General features: G+C 51.2%; 1 protein-coding gene across 1 annotated transcript in view; it reads right to left on the bottom strand.

The window, feature by feature from the left end:
- Nucleotides 1–6,077: 6,077 nt before the first annotated feature.
- Nucleotides 6,078–15,623, bottom strand: part of FRMPD3 (FERM and PDZ domain containing 3) — a 31,560-nt gene continuing 22,014 nt past the window's right edge. Inside the window, exons 3-4 of the mRNA XM_027089528.1 lie at nucleotides 11,502–12,320; nucleotides 6,078–9,918 (exon numbers count right to left, since the gene is read on the bottom strand). Of these exons, the coding sequence (XP_026945329.1) occupies nucleotides 6,974–9,918; nucleotides 11,502–12,320 (3,764 nt within the window). The 3' untranslated portion in view covers nucleotides 6,078–6,973. The remainder of the gene's footprint in view (nucleotides 9,919–11,501; nucleotides 12,321–15,623) is intronic.

Raw genomic sequence — 15,623 nt, 5'->3', positions numbered from 1 at the left:
TCATTCAACACTCATGCATTCAACAAATACTTATTGAAGAACTACTATGTGCCGGGTGGGTACCGGGTGGGTGGGTACCCAGAGTATAGAACCGAATAAGAATGCTTTCTGACTTTAAGGAATTACCAGTGTAGTTCAGGAGCCCAAGTTTCTGGACTGTCCAGTCAGGTCGTCTTGAGTGGTGGCAGGCCTCACTTTATACTGGCACCAATCTCCTGAGTCCCAGCGTGATGTTGTGGGACAGTATCCCTGGCAGGCACATCCCTGATGGGCAGCTCCCAGTCTGACTGTGTTGTCTCTGGCTCCTCCTCCATGCTTGGCTTCCAAACCACTATATATATATTTTTTTATTTTTAAATTTTATTTATTTATTCATTCATTTATTTTTAATTTTTTGAATTTTTGAATTTTATTTTATTCATTTTTTTATATACCAGGTTCTTATTAGTTATCTATTTTATACATATTAGTGTACATATGTCAATCCCAATCTCCCAATTCATCCCACCACCACCACCCCCCTTCCCCCCTTGGTGTCCATATGTTTGTTCTCTACATCTGTGTCTCTATTTCTGCCCTACAAACCGGTTCATCTGTACCATTTTTAGAGATTCCACATATATGCATTAATATACGATATTTGTTTTTCTCTTTGACTTACTTCACTCTGTATGACAGTCTCTAGATCCATCCACGTCTCTACAAATGACCCAATTTCGTTCCTTTTTATGGCTGAGTAATATTGCATTGTATATATGTACCACATCTTCTTTACCCATTTGTCTATTGACAGACACTTAGGTTGCTTCCATGTCCTGGCTATTGTAAATAGAGCTGCAATGAACATTGTGGTACATGCCTCTTTTTGAATTATGATTTTCTCAGGGTATATGTCCAGTAGTGGGATTGCTGGGTCATATGGTAATTCTATTTTTAGATTTTAAGGAACCTCCATACTGTTCTCCATAGTGGCTGTATCAATTTACATTCCCACCAACAGTGCAAGAGGGTTCCTTTTTCTCCACACCCTCTCCAGCACTAGTTGTTTGCAGATTTTCTGACAATGCCCATTCTAACTGGTGTGAGGTGATACCTCATTGTAGTTTTGATTTGCATTTCTCTAATAATAGTGATGTTGAGCATCTTTTCATGTGTTTGTTAGCCATCTGTATGTCTTCTTTGGAGAAATGTCTATTTAGGTCTTCTGCCCATTTATTGAATGGGTTGTTTGTTTTTTTAATATTGAGCTGTATGAGCTGTTTATAGATTTTGGAGATTAATCCTTTGTCCATTGATTCGTTTGCAGAGTTCGTTTGGAAGAGTTTGAGAAGGATGGGTGTTAGCTCTTCTCTAAATGTTTGATAGAATTCACCCGTGAAGACATGTGGTCCTGGGCTTTTGTTTGTTGGAAGATTTTTAATCACAGTTTCAATTTCATTACTTGTGATTGGTCTGTTCATATTTTCTATTTCTTCCTCGTTCAGTCTTGGAAGGTTATACCTTTCTAAGACTTTGTCTATTTCTTCCAGGTTGTCCATTTTATTGGCAGAGTTGCTTGTAGTAGTCTCTTAGGATGTTTTGTATTTCTGCGGTGTCTGTTGTAACTTCTCTTTTTTCATTTCTAATTTTACTGATTTGAGTCCTCTCCCTTTTTCTTGATGAATCTGGCTAAATGTTTATCAATTTTGTTTATCTTCTCAAAGAACCATCTGTTATTTTTATTGATCTTTGCTATTGTTTTCTTTGTTCCTATTTCATTTATTTTTGCTCTGATCTTTATGATTTCTTTCCTTCTACTAACTTTAGGTTTTGTTTGCTCTTTGTTCTCTAGTTCCTTTAGGTGTAAGGTTAGATTGTTTATTTGAGATGTTTCTTATTTCTTGAGGTAGGCTTTTATTGCTATAAACTTCCCTCTTAGAACTGCTTTTGCTGCATCCCATAGGTTTTGGATCTTCGTGTTTTCACTGTCCTTTGTCTCTAGGTATTTTTTGATTTCCTCTTTGATTTCTTCAGTGATCTCTTGGTTATTTAGTAACGTATTTTTTAGCCTCCGTATGTTTTTTTTTTCCCCCCTGTAATTGATTTCTAATCTCATAGTGTTGTGGTCGGAAAAGATGCTTGATATGATTTCAGTTTTCTTAAATTTACTGAGGCTTGATTTGGGACCCAAGGTGTGATCTATCCTGGAGAATGTTCTGCGTGCGCTTGAGAAGAAAGTGCAATCTGCTGTTTTTAGATGGAATGTCCTATAAATATCAATTAAATCTATCTGTTCTACTGTGTCATTTAAAGCTTGTGTTTCCTTATTAATTTTCTTTCTGGATGAACTGTCCATTGGTGTAAGTGAGGTGTTAAAGTCCCCCACTATTATTGTCTTACTGTCGATTCCTCTTTTATAGCTGTTAACTGTTGCCTTATGTATTGAGGTGCTCCTATGTTGGGTGCATATATATTCATAATTGTTATATCTTCTTCTTGGATTGATCCCTTCATCATTATGTAGTGTCCTTCCTTGTCTCTTGTAACATTCTTTATTTTAAAGTCTATTTTATCTGATATGAGTATAGCTACTCCAGCTTTCTTTTGATTTCCATTTGCATGGCATATCTTTTTTCCATCCCCTCACTTTCAGTCTGTATGTGTCCCTAGGTCTGAAGTGGGTCTCTTGTAGACAGCATATATATGGGTCTTGTTTTGGTATCCATTCAGCGAGCCTGTGTCTTTTGGTTGGAGCATTTAATCCATTCACATTTAAGGTAATTATCAATATGTATGTCCCTGTTACCATTTTCTTCATTGTTATGGGTTTGCTTTTGTAGGTCCTTTTCTTCTTTTGTGTTTCCCACTTAGAGAAGTTCCTTTAGCATTTGTTGTAGAGCTGGTTTGGCGGTGCTGAATTCTCTTAGCTTTTGCTTGTCTGTAAAGCTTTTGATTTCTCCGTCGAATGTGAATGAGATCCTTGCTGGGTAGACTAATCTTGGTTGTAGGTCCTTCCCTTTCATCACTTTAAATATATCATGTCGCTCCCTTCTGTCTTGGTGAGTTTCTGCTGAGAAATCAGCTCTTAACCTTATGGGAGTTTCCTTGTATCTTAGTCATTTTTCCCTTGTTGCTTTCAACAATTTTCCTTTGTCTTTAATTTTTGTCAATTTGATTACTACGTGTCTTGGCGTGTTTCTCCTTGGGTTTATCCTGCCTGGGACTCTGCCCTTCCTGGACTTGGGTGGCTATTTCCTTTCCCATGTTAGTGAAGTTTTCGACAATAATCTCTTCAAATATTTTCTCTGGTCCTTTCTCTCTCTCCTCCTTCTGGGACCCCTATAATGTGAATGTTGTTGTGCTTAATGTTGTCCCAGAGGTATCTTAGGCTGTCTTCATATCTTTTCATTCTTTTCTCTTTACTCAGTTCTGCAGCAGTGAATTCCAGCATTCTGTCTTCCAGGTCACTTATCCGTTCTTCTGCCTCAGTTATTCTGCTATTGATTCCTTCTAGTGTATTTTTCATTTCAGTTATTGTATTGTTTATGTTTGTTTGCTCTTTACTTCTTCTAGGTGTTTGTTTTTTAATTATTCTAGGTCTTTGTTAAACAATGTTAAACATTTCTTGCATCTTCTTGATCTTTGCCTCCATTCTTTTTCCGAGGTCCTGTATCATCTTCACTATCATTATTCTGAATTCTTTTTCTGGAAGGCTGCCTATCTCCACTTCATTTAGTTGTTTTTAAGTTTTTTTTTTTTAACATAAATGTATGTATTTTATTTTATTTATTTTTGGCTGCATTGGGTCTTCGTTGCTGCATGCGGGCTTTCTCTAGTTGCGGTGAGTGGGGGCTACTCTTCATTGTGGTGCATGGCTTTCTCATTGAGGTGGCTTCTCTTGTTGCGGAGCATGGGCTTTAGGCGCGTGGGCTTCAGTAGTTGTGGCTTGTGGGCTCTAGAGCGCAGGCTCAGTAGTTGTGGCACATGGTCTTAGTTGCTCCTTGGCATGTGGGATCTTCCCGGACCAGGGATCGAACCCATGTCCCCTGCACTGGTAGGCAGATTCTTAACCACTGTGCCACCAGGGAAGCCCCATTTAATTGTTTTTCTGGGGTTTTATCTTGTTCCTTCATCTGGTACAAAGTCCTCTGCCTTTTCACTTTGTCTGTCTTTCTATGAATGTGGTTTTCCTTCCACAGGCTGCAGAATTTTAGCTCTTCTTGCTTCTGCTGTCTGCCCTCTCCCAAACCACTTTAGCCACGACTTTTGCAAACATGAGAAAAAGCATCTGTGCCCAAGCTGTGGAAGGAAGTTACTCATCAGGGCTACTGTAAATGGTTGTATAGTTTGTACAACCGGCCATCAAAGTAAGTGGGGCTGAAATTACCAAGACCTGTGCTCACAGGTCTAGCATCACCCAGAGGACTGGTTTTTTTTTTGTTGCTGTTGTTTTCTAATTCATCACGGTGGGTAGGTCCTGCAGGGAGAATCTTTTTCTAGTTGGCACAAAGGCATCTCATAGGCTAGAGGGGACCTGTGATTACCAGAAGGACCTAGAACAGGAGAAATAGAATCATCACCCACCATTAGGTAACTCTCTGAAAAGCCAGAGAAGTCAGCTCTGCTTAGGGTCCTGCTGCTTCTATTGTATGGAAATACCCTCTCCCAAGAAATCGCCAGAGGCCATTGCAAGGGATTGGCTAGCCTGAGCTACAAGGCAGTCAAGCTACGTTCTGAGGTGACTGGGAACGTTTCAGAGGGAGAGGCCCCATTTCCCAAAGCAATTTGAGAGCTGACCTGAATCCCTATCTCCCAATTCCCAGGCTGTCCGGTGCTGAGGAGCACATTGTTTTTATGTGCCCAGCCCACCCATCAGCTCTGAGGTCACAGCCATGGTGGCCAGGTGAGCCAAAGGACCCAAGGTCAAGAGAAAGGAGTAGACAGTATCCAACTCCCGTGACCAACAGGAGACTTCTAAGACGGGCAAAGGGGAGGCGGGAGGAGCAGGATCCTCATCTCTCCTCAACCACCAGGGCCCAGAGGCCTGGGGGAGCACCCAGCAACCAACAATTCAAGGACACAAGGACACCCACACAGAGGCATTGCAAAGGCTTATTGGGATAGTAAGATGAATAGATTTAATCATTCTTGTTTGAAAAACAAGACATAAATTAGTATAATATAGAATTTATATATTTTATGTAGTATATATACTATATACAGACATTAGAAAATATGTTCTCTCCGTGAAGCCGAGGGAGAGGTGAAGGATGGCGGTGGAATGAATGACACAGGCGGGGCCTGAGTGGTGAAGGGGCAGGATCAAGATGTTGGGAGAAGAGGCAGACCACGTCAGCAGGCAGGGTCGCGGTGGTTGCGGGGGGCAACGGTCCCCCACTGGCTGCATCTCTGGCCCATTAAACAACTTGGTCCTGTGGGAGGAGAGGCAAGGAAGAGGGGGGCTGGCTTTTGCAGAAGGAGCTCCCCTAATCCTTGCCGGGAGGAAGCGCCACTCGGGGGGTCCTTTATCGCACTCGGGGACACCAAGGATGGGTGGGGGTTAAGCACAGTGTACATCTTTATAAAACTCACATAAGAACGGAAGGTTTCACGTAAGCCTCTCACGGAATGATGAAAGAGAGGCAGACACAGGGCACGAGCTTGTGGGAAATGGGGGGTATGGAGAGGTGGATGAGAAGCAATCTATACAGAAGAAACATTGGCTTTCTTTGTTCCCTACAATGGGCAATTAGTAGGGACTCCGTGTCTTCACTCCCAGGAACGCTGTAGTGGGGGCGGTGACGGCAGCAGATGTGTGTCAAGGAGGATGCTAAACAGTGTGGATTCCCTTCCAGATGACTCCGGGGGAGTGGGGGGGGGGGGAGAGAGAGAGAGAGAGAGAGAGAGAGGTGCCGGACTGCACCAGGTAAGGCGCTCAGCTTCTTTTCTTAGAGAGACAAATCCACAGGGTCAATACACAGCCAAAAGCATATACTCAGGGTTAACATATCACGCTAGCTTCCAGAAGTTTAAGATATAGTCATCAACAGCCCCCCTGACCCCCCCCCCCCCCCCCCCCCCCCCCCCCCCCACCCCCCATCTGTAGCTAAGTCGGACTCCTAAGGACAGTCTGTCTGGTAGAGAGATGTTGAGAGAAGCCGCACGCCGGCAGCGACAGCCCCTGCGCTGGCCTGGGCCAGGCGGGCTCTGAGGCCTGCGCTGGGTCTCCCCAGGGCAGACGTGTTCACCAGGTACCTTACCCAGAATGAGCGGGGTGATCCCAGATGCTTGCTCCCTAGTGGACTGAGCCGCCCTGCCTGTCAGCGAGGGGCAGGGCACTTTGGGGATGGCTGGTGTGGAGCTACTGGGCCCGGGGGCGAGCGCTCCCTGAGGCCGCCAGCCTGCTGGGCCGGCCACAAACAGCTGAGCGCGGCTGTTTTCTGCAGACCCACTACCCGGGCACAAGCCCTCCGGGATGGCTCCTGCCGAGTTAGTGTGAGCCCAGGGTGGGTGGGCACGTCTGGACTGCGTGCCCGAGCCTCTCCGCTCGCTTGGCGCTGTGGCCTGCTGCTACTGCCACTGCTCCCCAGAGGGGCACAGGAGCCAAGAGGAGCTCAAGGCCCACGGGCCCCCTGCTTCAGGCCCGCCTCCCTCCGGCTACCACGATGGAGCAGGAAGTGGACCCGACGTCACGTCTCAGCCCTAGAGAAGAGAGGCAAAACAGATCTGCGGCGGGCGTGGTGACGGGGGAGGGGGGGCCTTGGCCCTCACAGTGACGCCCAGAGGCCAGGGAAGGGGTGAGGATACCCAGGGTGGCAGTTGCCCGGAGCCCTCAGGGACAGCCTCAATGCACGGAGCTGTCACTCCCTGGAGACTGAGGGCTCTGGGACCCTGACTGGCCCAGCAGACACCTATACTCACCACAAGATGCAAAGACCACAAAGCTCAAACCTGGGGCCACGGTTGGGGAAGGGGGCAGGCCCGGGCAGATGGCCTACTTGATAAGGGTTTTTAAGGAGCGGGTGAATGTGCTCATAACAGTCGCTGAAGTGGGGGAGCCCGGCGTGTGCCCCGCGGCTGCTGCCTGCTGCTGCTGCTTAAGGCTCCGGGCGGTGGACTCCTCGGCTGCGCGCAGCAGGAAGGTGTAGTTCCTCACCACCTCTTCCACCTTGGCCAGCAGCTCTTGGCGCTGGGCCTCAGAGCGCACGATGAACACCAGCCGCACGAACGTCTCAATGAGGCTGCTCAGCACCTGGAAGCTGCCCGTGATGGCCGCCAGCATGTGAGTGGGGCTCTTGTCCACGTTGGCCACGCGGCGGCAGGAGGCCCGGAGCTCCTTGAACTTGAGAGCCAGCTCGAGCTTGTACTCAGAGATCTGGGAGACGTAGGGCTTGGGGGCGCGGGCCTCGGGGCTGGCCACGCACTGCCTCAGGACCGTCAGCAGCTCGTTGGTGTCCAGCCGGGCGGCCAGGAAGCCGTCAGGCAGGCCGTAGGCATGGGCCCGCAGGGCGTTGATCTTGGCCAGGCTCCCCTCGAAGGTGGACACCCGCAGGTCGATCTCCTGGGTGCGGGAGGCCTCCGGGCTGCTGCAGGTGGCGGCATCCAGCACCTGCAGGGTCCTGCTCACCACGGGCACCACCTGTTCGTCCAGCTTCATGCCGGGCAGGATCTTCATGGGGATGGAGTAGGAGAGCTCGTCCTTGCCATCGCTGGTGTCATCCGCCATGTCGCACTTGCGGTAGTAGAAGCAGTAGCGGATGGAGCAGCACTTGCCACTCTCACTGTCCTCGTCCAGCTCCGCGGGCTTCCGGTACACCTCTTCCGGCAGTGAGAACACGGCCATCTGTCTGGGGCCTTTGGTCTCAGGGGCAACATGGACGTAGGAGGGGTCTCCCAGGGTCGGGGATTCCAGTGACATGCTTTTGGGACCCACGCCTAGGGGGAGGCCTGCCTCTACCTCCCTGGCCTCCCTGGGCAGCATGCCCAGGGGTGGGTGCGGGTAGACGTCCGAGGTCAGCGAGGCCCTGTCGCCCTGGTCCAGCTCACTGATGCTGTAGCGGCGCATCAGTTTCCTGTAGTTGGGAGCTCCTAGACACTCGCCCCCCGAGGCACATGTGGTCAGGCATGAAACCCCGCTCTCAGGGTCCGATCGGCACTCTCGGGATTCCAGGCTGGTGGAGCGCATGCGCCGGACACTGGTGGGGCTGCCGAGGCTCAAGCCTAGGCCGGCCTCTGGCTGCCTCTGGGTCGGGGGGACCCTGTCCCTCTCCCTCCCCCGGAGGCCGGGCACCGGCGTCTGGGGGGCCTGAGGCCGGGCCCCCCGGCACATGCGCTTGCAATCACAGCTGCGCCTCTGCTCTCGGGACATGCCGGGCCCCTGCTGCACGGGGCTGCTGCGGAGCTGGCAGCTGCAGCGGCCTGGAGCTGGGGGTTGCAGGTACTCGGTGCCCGACAGCTCCCCCTGGCTTGGTGGCTTGAGAAGTTCCTCAAGGAACTCCAGCTCATACTGCTTCACCTTCTGCAGCTGGGCCTGCCGCTCATCGGTCTCCTTCTTCTGGCGGGTTGGGAAGGTGGCAGAGAATAAGTTGCGGAGCCGGAAAGGGCCCCGGGACGATTTGGGCTTGGTGGGGCCTTCGGAGGCCAAGTGGGCTCCATCCAGGGTCGTTTCAATCTTTCTGGAGGGCATGGTGCTCACCTGCCGGCTGGCAGCCTGAGGCCTCAGCGGGCTCTGGCCTCGCTGCTGACAGCTGGGGCTCTGGCCTCGCGGCGGACAGCTGGGGCTCTGCAGAACCATGGGGTAGCCGGCTCGGGGGACCAGGCTGGTGTCTTCAAGCTTGCTGCTTTGGAGGGTGCTCTCCAGCTGCCCCTTCTCCCCCTGGCCGGAGACGGTGCCCTGCTTGTGCAGGGAAGGCTTAGCACCCTCAGGCCCGCCCTTGCCCGCCACCTCCCCGGTACCTTGCTTGCCCACTGACTCTCGACTCACTCGAGAAAGATAGCTTTTGGGAGGGAAACTTTGAATAGGCAGCCTGTCCTCTTGTGAGGAGAGGTGCAGGCTATCAGCTCGGCTGCCTGTGGGTGCTCTGGAGCCGGAAGAGACTTCTGGGCTCAGCTGCAGCTGGGAATTCCGTGAGGCCTCTGGAGCACTGGGACTCATTTTGAACTTAAGATTCTTATTGGCACTGCCGCTCATCATGCTAACTTCTGGCCTTCCCATGCTGACCTCTGACCTCCCCATGCTGGCCTCTAACCTCTCCCCACTGTTGGGGGTGCTCCCCAAGGCCCCGCCAGGGGCAGACAGACTCTTAGTATGAACCACCTGCTGTAGGGCGGCCGAGATGATGGCTGGGGTCACACTGCCCTTTGGGTCCAGGATAAGCTTGGGGCTCAACCTGACCTCCTTGGGCAGGCTCTCCCTTAGCTCAGAGACCTGCTCTTCACTGAGGGACGGTGTGGCCGCCCTCAGTGACATCTCTAGGCCCGCCCGAGTGTGGCCAGGCCCTTTGTCCTCAGGAACTGGGGACAGCAGGCTCAGATTCTTCTGCTCACTCAGCTGAGGGGACAGTGCTGGGTGCACAGCCAAGGCGTACGTTCGCTCGTTCTGTGGCTGCGCCTCTGACGGGGGCACCTTCCTCCGAGCACCAGGGGCGCCAGGACTCTGGCCTGTGACAGCTGGCTGGAGGGATGGGTTGGGATCTGGGCGCCCGAGAGAGTAAGGGGCCGTGAGAACGGCCTGGGCTGCACAGCTCTGGATCCGGAAGGGCAGGTCCTTGCGGGCCAGGAGGCTGTCCTTGTTGAGATGCTGGGCCAGGAAGTAGGTGGTATTCTGGTGTTGCTTCATGGCTGACATCACCTCCGACATGTCCGTGAGCTCCGAAGAGTTGGTTTCGTGGCCCGAGTCCAGCGACGATTCAGGGGTGATTGTGGCCAGCACAATCAGACCTGGAGGGACAGGGATAGGGTCTGCAGCACTTACTCGTGTCAAGTCCTTTCCAACCATATGTAGACAGTCTATGAGGGTCAAGGTTAGTCAGCAGGATTTCAAGCCGGAAAAAACCAGTCAGGCCTGGGGGTCCTGCAGGGCTGAGGGTGGGAGGTCGGGAGGGGAGGGGACAAAGAAAGGCAAGCTGGGAGAGGGGTGATGAAGGGCTGGAATCCGAAAGAGAAACAAAAGAGGCCTAGAGAAGATCTGGGCAGTTTGATGGCAAATTAACATGCAGATCACAGGCAAAACAACATGCTAATCATCACTATTTTTAGATTCAACAGCTAGGAAATTTTTGTTAATTGTCCTGAAGAGAGCCAGCAAAGAGAGCTCCCTCTCTCTCTGGCCCTCCTCATCTGGCCAGGCCTGCCTACAGTCCCTGCAGCTGAGGCCATTTAGCTGAGCTTGGCCTCTCTCTGGCTATCACATGGGCCTCTAGCCTGGGAGCAGCCAGTGCTTGGAGCTCCAGACTCTGAGCAAAGAGAAATGCCAGGCCTGGGGGCCGAACACATGGGGGCTGCCCGACACCAAGGATGCGCTCACATACAGAAAAGGCAGGTACTCGCTCTGGTCAGCGAGGTTCCCTCTGACCCCAATTGCTTCACCCTCTCTGTCCACACTTGCCCTCGCCTCACAGGCTTTCTCATATGCCTTATTCCTCCCTATTTCCTTCCTGTCACTGTATCACTGACCTCTTTGTTTGAAGGCATATGTGTGTGGAAGGATGTATGTGTGACTATGGGTGCATGTCTGACATCCGTGTTTGTCTACAAGATGGATGTATGTGGGTCTATAACAGGGAATAGCATGCATGCTGTATAGTTTGCCCACCGAATAATAATAACAATGATAGTGGCTACCACTTACAGAGTCCTTACTATGTGCTGGGAAGTGTTTATGTACTTTGCATGAACGAGCTCATTTAATCCTCGCAACAACCCTACGTGATAGGACTATTGTTCTCAAATCCATTGAAGATGACAAAAGTGAGGCTCAGAGAGGGTTAAGTGCCTTGCCAAAGCAAAGGTGACACTGAAAGTGGTGAAGAAGCCAGGACTTGGATGCGTCTGAGAGCCAAAGCTCTTAGGCGGATAAAGGTCTCAGCCCTGAGCGGTGAGGGCTCCTGGCTCCCCTGATCCCAGGTCCCTAGATGGTTTGTTGGTCATTTTGTTTTTCTTCCAGTCATATGCATGCTGGATGTTCTTTGCCTGTCTTCTATATGTCTCACAATCTTGCTCTGATCCTCCATCCTGGCCTGGCTCCGTAGCTGTCACGGCCCCAATCCCTGGGGTCCATCGGCAAGACATTTCCAAAGCGATAGGAATGGTGAGAGCTGGAGCTCTAGCGGGGGCTGAGCAGTAGATCCCTGCCGCAGCTTCGTCGCTCCCCCGACCCTACCTGAACTGTCTCTGGCCCATCCACTGCCCTGACACACCACGCTGACTTTGACCTCTGCTTGGGAAGAAGAAATGTCACCTGCTGGGTCTGCCTGGCCAAGAGAAGGAAAGGGAGGCAAGAGGGAGGAGGAACGCGCTGTTACCTGCAGTCTGAGGGGCTGGGGGGTGTGGTCCATCCTCTGAGGCTGCCAGGGCTTCCAGAGCCTGCAGAGTGGACACCAGGGCATCATCTAGCTCCTGGGCATGATCTCGGACTGTCCGGGTCTGCACGCTGTCAATCAGTGTCACCGGAATCTCATCGTACAGGAGCCCATGCAGGTGGCGTCCTTGCTCCTGGCTCTGGACGGCCCGGCGCTTGGGGTCCTCTTCATCAGAACTGTTGTCTCGGAAACCAGGAGGTGGGGCAGCAATGGAAGGCAACAGCGAAGTGCTCTCATCTTCCTCCTCTTCCTCCTCCTCACTCCCGGGGGGTGGGAGGGACATCAAGTCTACCATATTGTCACGAGAGGAGCCAGACCTCCCACCTTTGCGAGGGCCCAGCTGCTCCTGGAGTTTGGCTTTGCAAGAGTCACAGTAGAAATTCAGGGCTTCAGCCCCAAGGGAATTGTCCAAAGTGTAGGAACGGGCCCTGCTGGCACAAGGCTCATGGTCTAGGCTAGCTGCATCAAAGTCATCAGGGATCACATAACCTTGGCCAGAACTCTTGGACGTGGGGTCAGACTTGGTCCGGGGCCTGGTCTCCTCAAAGAAGATTAAGTTCTCATTGACATCTGTCCGGCTTTCCTGATCCTTCCTTTGTTCCCGCATGTGGAGGTAGCAAAAGCTGACAAGCTCAGAGTCGGCAGGCGGGGGCGTGCAGCGGCTCGACTTCCTGGGGCTGGTGCCCATGCTGCCCACATAACTACTCTCCTTTTTCCCCAGGTGGCCCCCAGTGACAGGGCGGTGGGCGCTGTGCATGTAATCTAAACCCAGAAAGAGAATCAACACATGAGCCCTGGTGCTGAGGACTGTGGCTGAGTTTCCTTGGAGTCTCGGGCCTGGGTCTCTGGAGCCCAGCTGGGTGGTAGGTACTGAGAGGGAGCACTATCTGGCTGCTAGAGAGGAGGGCAAGGGGCAGCCATGCTGCTGCTGCCCCTGAAAGTAAAGTGAGTGGAATCAAATGGCCTGGGCTGCTAATAGCCCCATCACCTGTGAAATGGGAAAAGGCATGGGCTGGGGTGGGGGTGAACACCTTGGTATCTGGGCACAGCTGGACTCTTACACGGGTATGTCTGGTCTGAGAGTCAGCTGTAGGGTGAGGTTTGTTTTATGTCCCCCCTGGAACTGTCCCTGTCTCAAACCCCAATCTATTCAGAATCTGAACCACCCCCAGTGCTCTGTTACACTCGTGTTATGCTGGATCTCTTGAGGCAGAAGGAAATGAATCTGACAGGTTAGGAGTGGTTCAGTGGGTAAGTGTAAAATAGGCTAGTACAATCCCAAGAGTGTGTATTTCAAAGAGGATTTTCGATGGAGGGACCCTAAAAGAATAGAGCTCTACTAGTAAAATTCAGTGTATCTGAATGTGTAAAGCAGATGAGGGATACGCTGGGATGTGGGAGGAGGGTAGGGGGAGCATTTTTGTCAACTCCTCAAATCATAGCACTTCTCTGTATTCATACAGGGCTAGGCTGCCTGCTCTATATACATGTGGCAAAATGTTCTAGTCAAAAGTTTTTAACGATGGTAAGTGTGTGCGTCTGAGAATTATCCACAGCAAATGCTTTCTTTCTGGTTTCTCTCTTTTAGTCTGTTTTGGGGACCCCTTCCCATGTTATCTGTGAGAATATACTCAGACAATGCCAATGCCCTTTGCTATCAGCAGACAGACAGACAGATGGCAGGCATTAACCTAGGCTAAGGTCATAAACATGATCCTGTTTAATCCTCACAACAACCCAGTGAGGTAGGTGCTATCATTATCCCCATTTTACAGACAAAGAAACTGATCCATTCGTTTTGTGACTTACACAAGGTCACATGAGTTGTGAATGGCAGTATGGATTCTTTTTATTTATTTCTTGGCCGTGCCACGTGGCTTGTGGGGTCTTACTTTCCCGACCAGGGATTGAACCTGGGCCCTTGGCAGTGAAAGCACAGAGTCGTAACCACTGGACCGCCAGGGAATGCCCTGGCAGTCTGGATTTGAGCCCAGGTTTGAGGGTCTACAAAGCCCATGTTTCTTTTTTTTCTTAAACATCTTTATTGGAGTATAATTGCTTTACAGTGGTGTGTTAGTTTCTGCTTTATAACAAAGTGAATCAGTTATACATATACATATGTCCCCATATCTCTTCCCTCTTGCGTTTCCCTCCCTCCCACCCTCCCGATCCCACCCCTCCAGGCGGTCACAAAGCACCGAGCTGATCTCCCTGTGCTATGCGGCCGCTTCCCACTAGCTATCTATTTTAAGTTTGGTAGTGTATATATGTCCATGCCACTCTCTCACTTTGTCACAGCTTACCCCTCCCCCTCCCCATATACTCAAGTCCATTCTCTAGTAGGTCTGTGTCTTTACTCCTGTCCTGCCCTTAGGGTCTTCATGACCTTTTTTTGTTTTTTTTTAGATTCCATATATATGTGTTAGCATACGGTATTTGTTTTCCTCTTTCTGACTTACTTTACTGTATGACAGACTCTAGGTCCATCCACCTCACTACAAATAACTCAATTTCGTTTCTTTTTATGCAAAGCCCATATTTTTTAACCATTACCCTATAGTTCATCATGATTCTTAAGATGCTGGGGAAAAAAAGTCTCAAATGCCCTTCAAATTCCAGCTGGACAGGGTCAATGTGTCAGTGTTGCTTTTTATGAGTGCTTACAGTCATCACAAAAGCATGGTGCCGTCACTTAACAATGGAGCCGTGAAATACATGAAGCAAAACCTGACTGAATTGAAAGGAGAAATACACAACTCAACTGCAATAGTTGGAGACTTCAATACCCTACTTTCAATAATGGATAGAACAACTAGGCAGAAGATCAACAAGGAAATAGAGGACCTGAACAGCACTATAAGCCAACTGGACCTAACAGAAATCTATAGAGAAAGGGGGAAGATGGCAGAAGAGTAAGACGCGGAGACCACCTTCCTCCCCACAGATACATCAGAAATACATCTACACGTGGAACAACTCCTACAGAACACCTACTGAACGCTGGCAGAAGACCTCAGACCTCCCAAAAGGCAAGAAACCCCCCACGTACCTGGGTAGGGCAAAAGAAAAAAGAATAAACAGAGACAAAAGAATAGGGACGGGACCTGTACCAGTGGGAGGGAGCTGTGAAGGAGGAAAGGTTTCCACACACTAGGAAGCCCCTTCGCGGGCAGAGACTGCAGGTGGCGGAGGGGGGGAAGCTTTGGAGCCACCAAGGAGAGCGCAGCAACAGGGGTGTGGAGGGCAAAGCGGACAGATTTCCGCACAGAGGATAGGTGCCGACCGGCACTCACCAACTCAAGAGGCTTGTCTGCTCACCCGCCGGGACGGGTTGGGGCTGGGAGCTGAGGCTCAGGCTTCGGAGGTCGGATCCCAGGGAGAGGACTGCGGTTGGTTGCGTGAACACAGCCTGCAGGGGGTTAGTGCACCATGGCTAGCCGGGAGGGAGTCCGGGGAAAAGTCTGGACCTGCCGAAGAGGCAAGAGACTTTTCCTTTCCTCTTTGTTTCCTGGTGCACGAGGAGAGGGTATTAAGAGCGCTGCTTAAAGGAGCTCCAGAGACGGGCACGAGCCGCGGCTAACAGCGCGGACCCCAGAGACGGGTGGGAGATGCTAAGGCTGCTGCTGCCGTCACCAAGGGGCCTGTGTGCGAGCACAGGTCACTCTCCACACCCCCCTTCCGGGGAGCCTGTGCAGCCCGCCACTGCCAGGGTCCCGGGATCCAGGGACAACTCCCCTGGGAGAACGCACGGCATGCCTCAGGCTGGTGCAGTGTCATGACGGCCTCTGCCGCCGCAGGCTCGCCCCGCACTCCGTGCCCCTCCCTCCCCCCGCGGCCTGAGTGAGCCAGAGCCCCCGAATCAGCGGCTCCTTTAACCCCATCTTGTCTGAATGAAGAACAGACGCCCTCTGGCGACCTACACACAGAGGCGGGGCCAAATCCAAAGCTGAACCCCAGGAGCTGTGCGAACAAAGAAGAGAAAGGGAAACCTCTCCCAGCAGCCGCAGGAGCAGGGGATTAAAGCTCCACAATCAACTTGATGTACCCTGCATCTGTGGAATACAT

This window comes from Aethalodelphis obliquidens, unplaced genomic scaffold (genome assembly GCF_003676395.1).
Source record: "Aethalodelphis obliquidens isolate GAN/ISIS:26980383/991018 unplaced genomic scaffold, ASM367639v1 scaffold66, whole genome shotgun sequence".
Taxonomy (NCBI): Eukaryota; Metazoa; Chordata; class Mammalia; order Artiodactyla; family Delphinidae; genus Aethalodelphis; species Aethalodelphis obliquidens.
The sequence above is the reverse complement of the archived record's forward strand: the minus strand, read 5'-3'. Positions and strand labels throughout refer to the sequence as shown.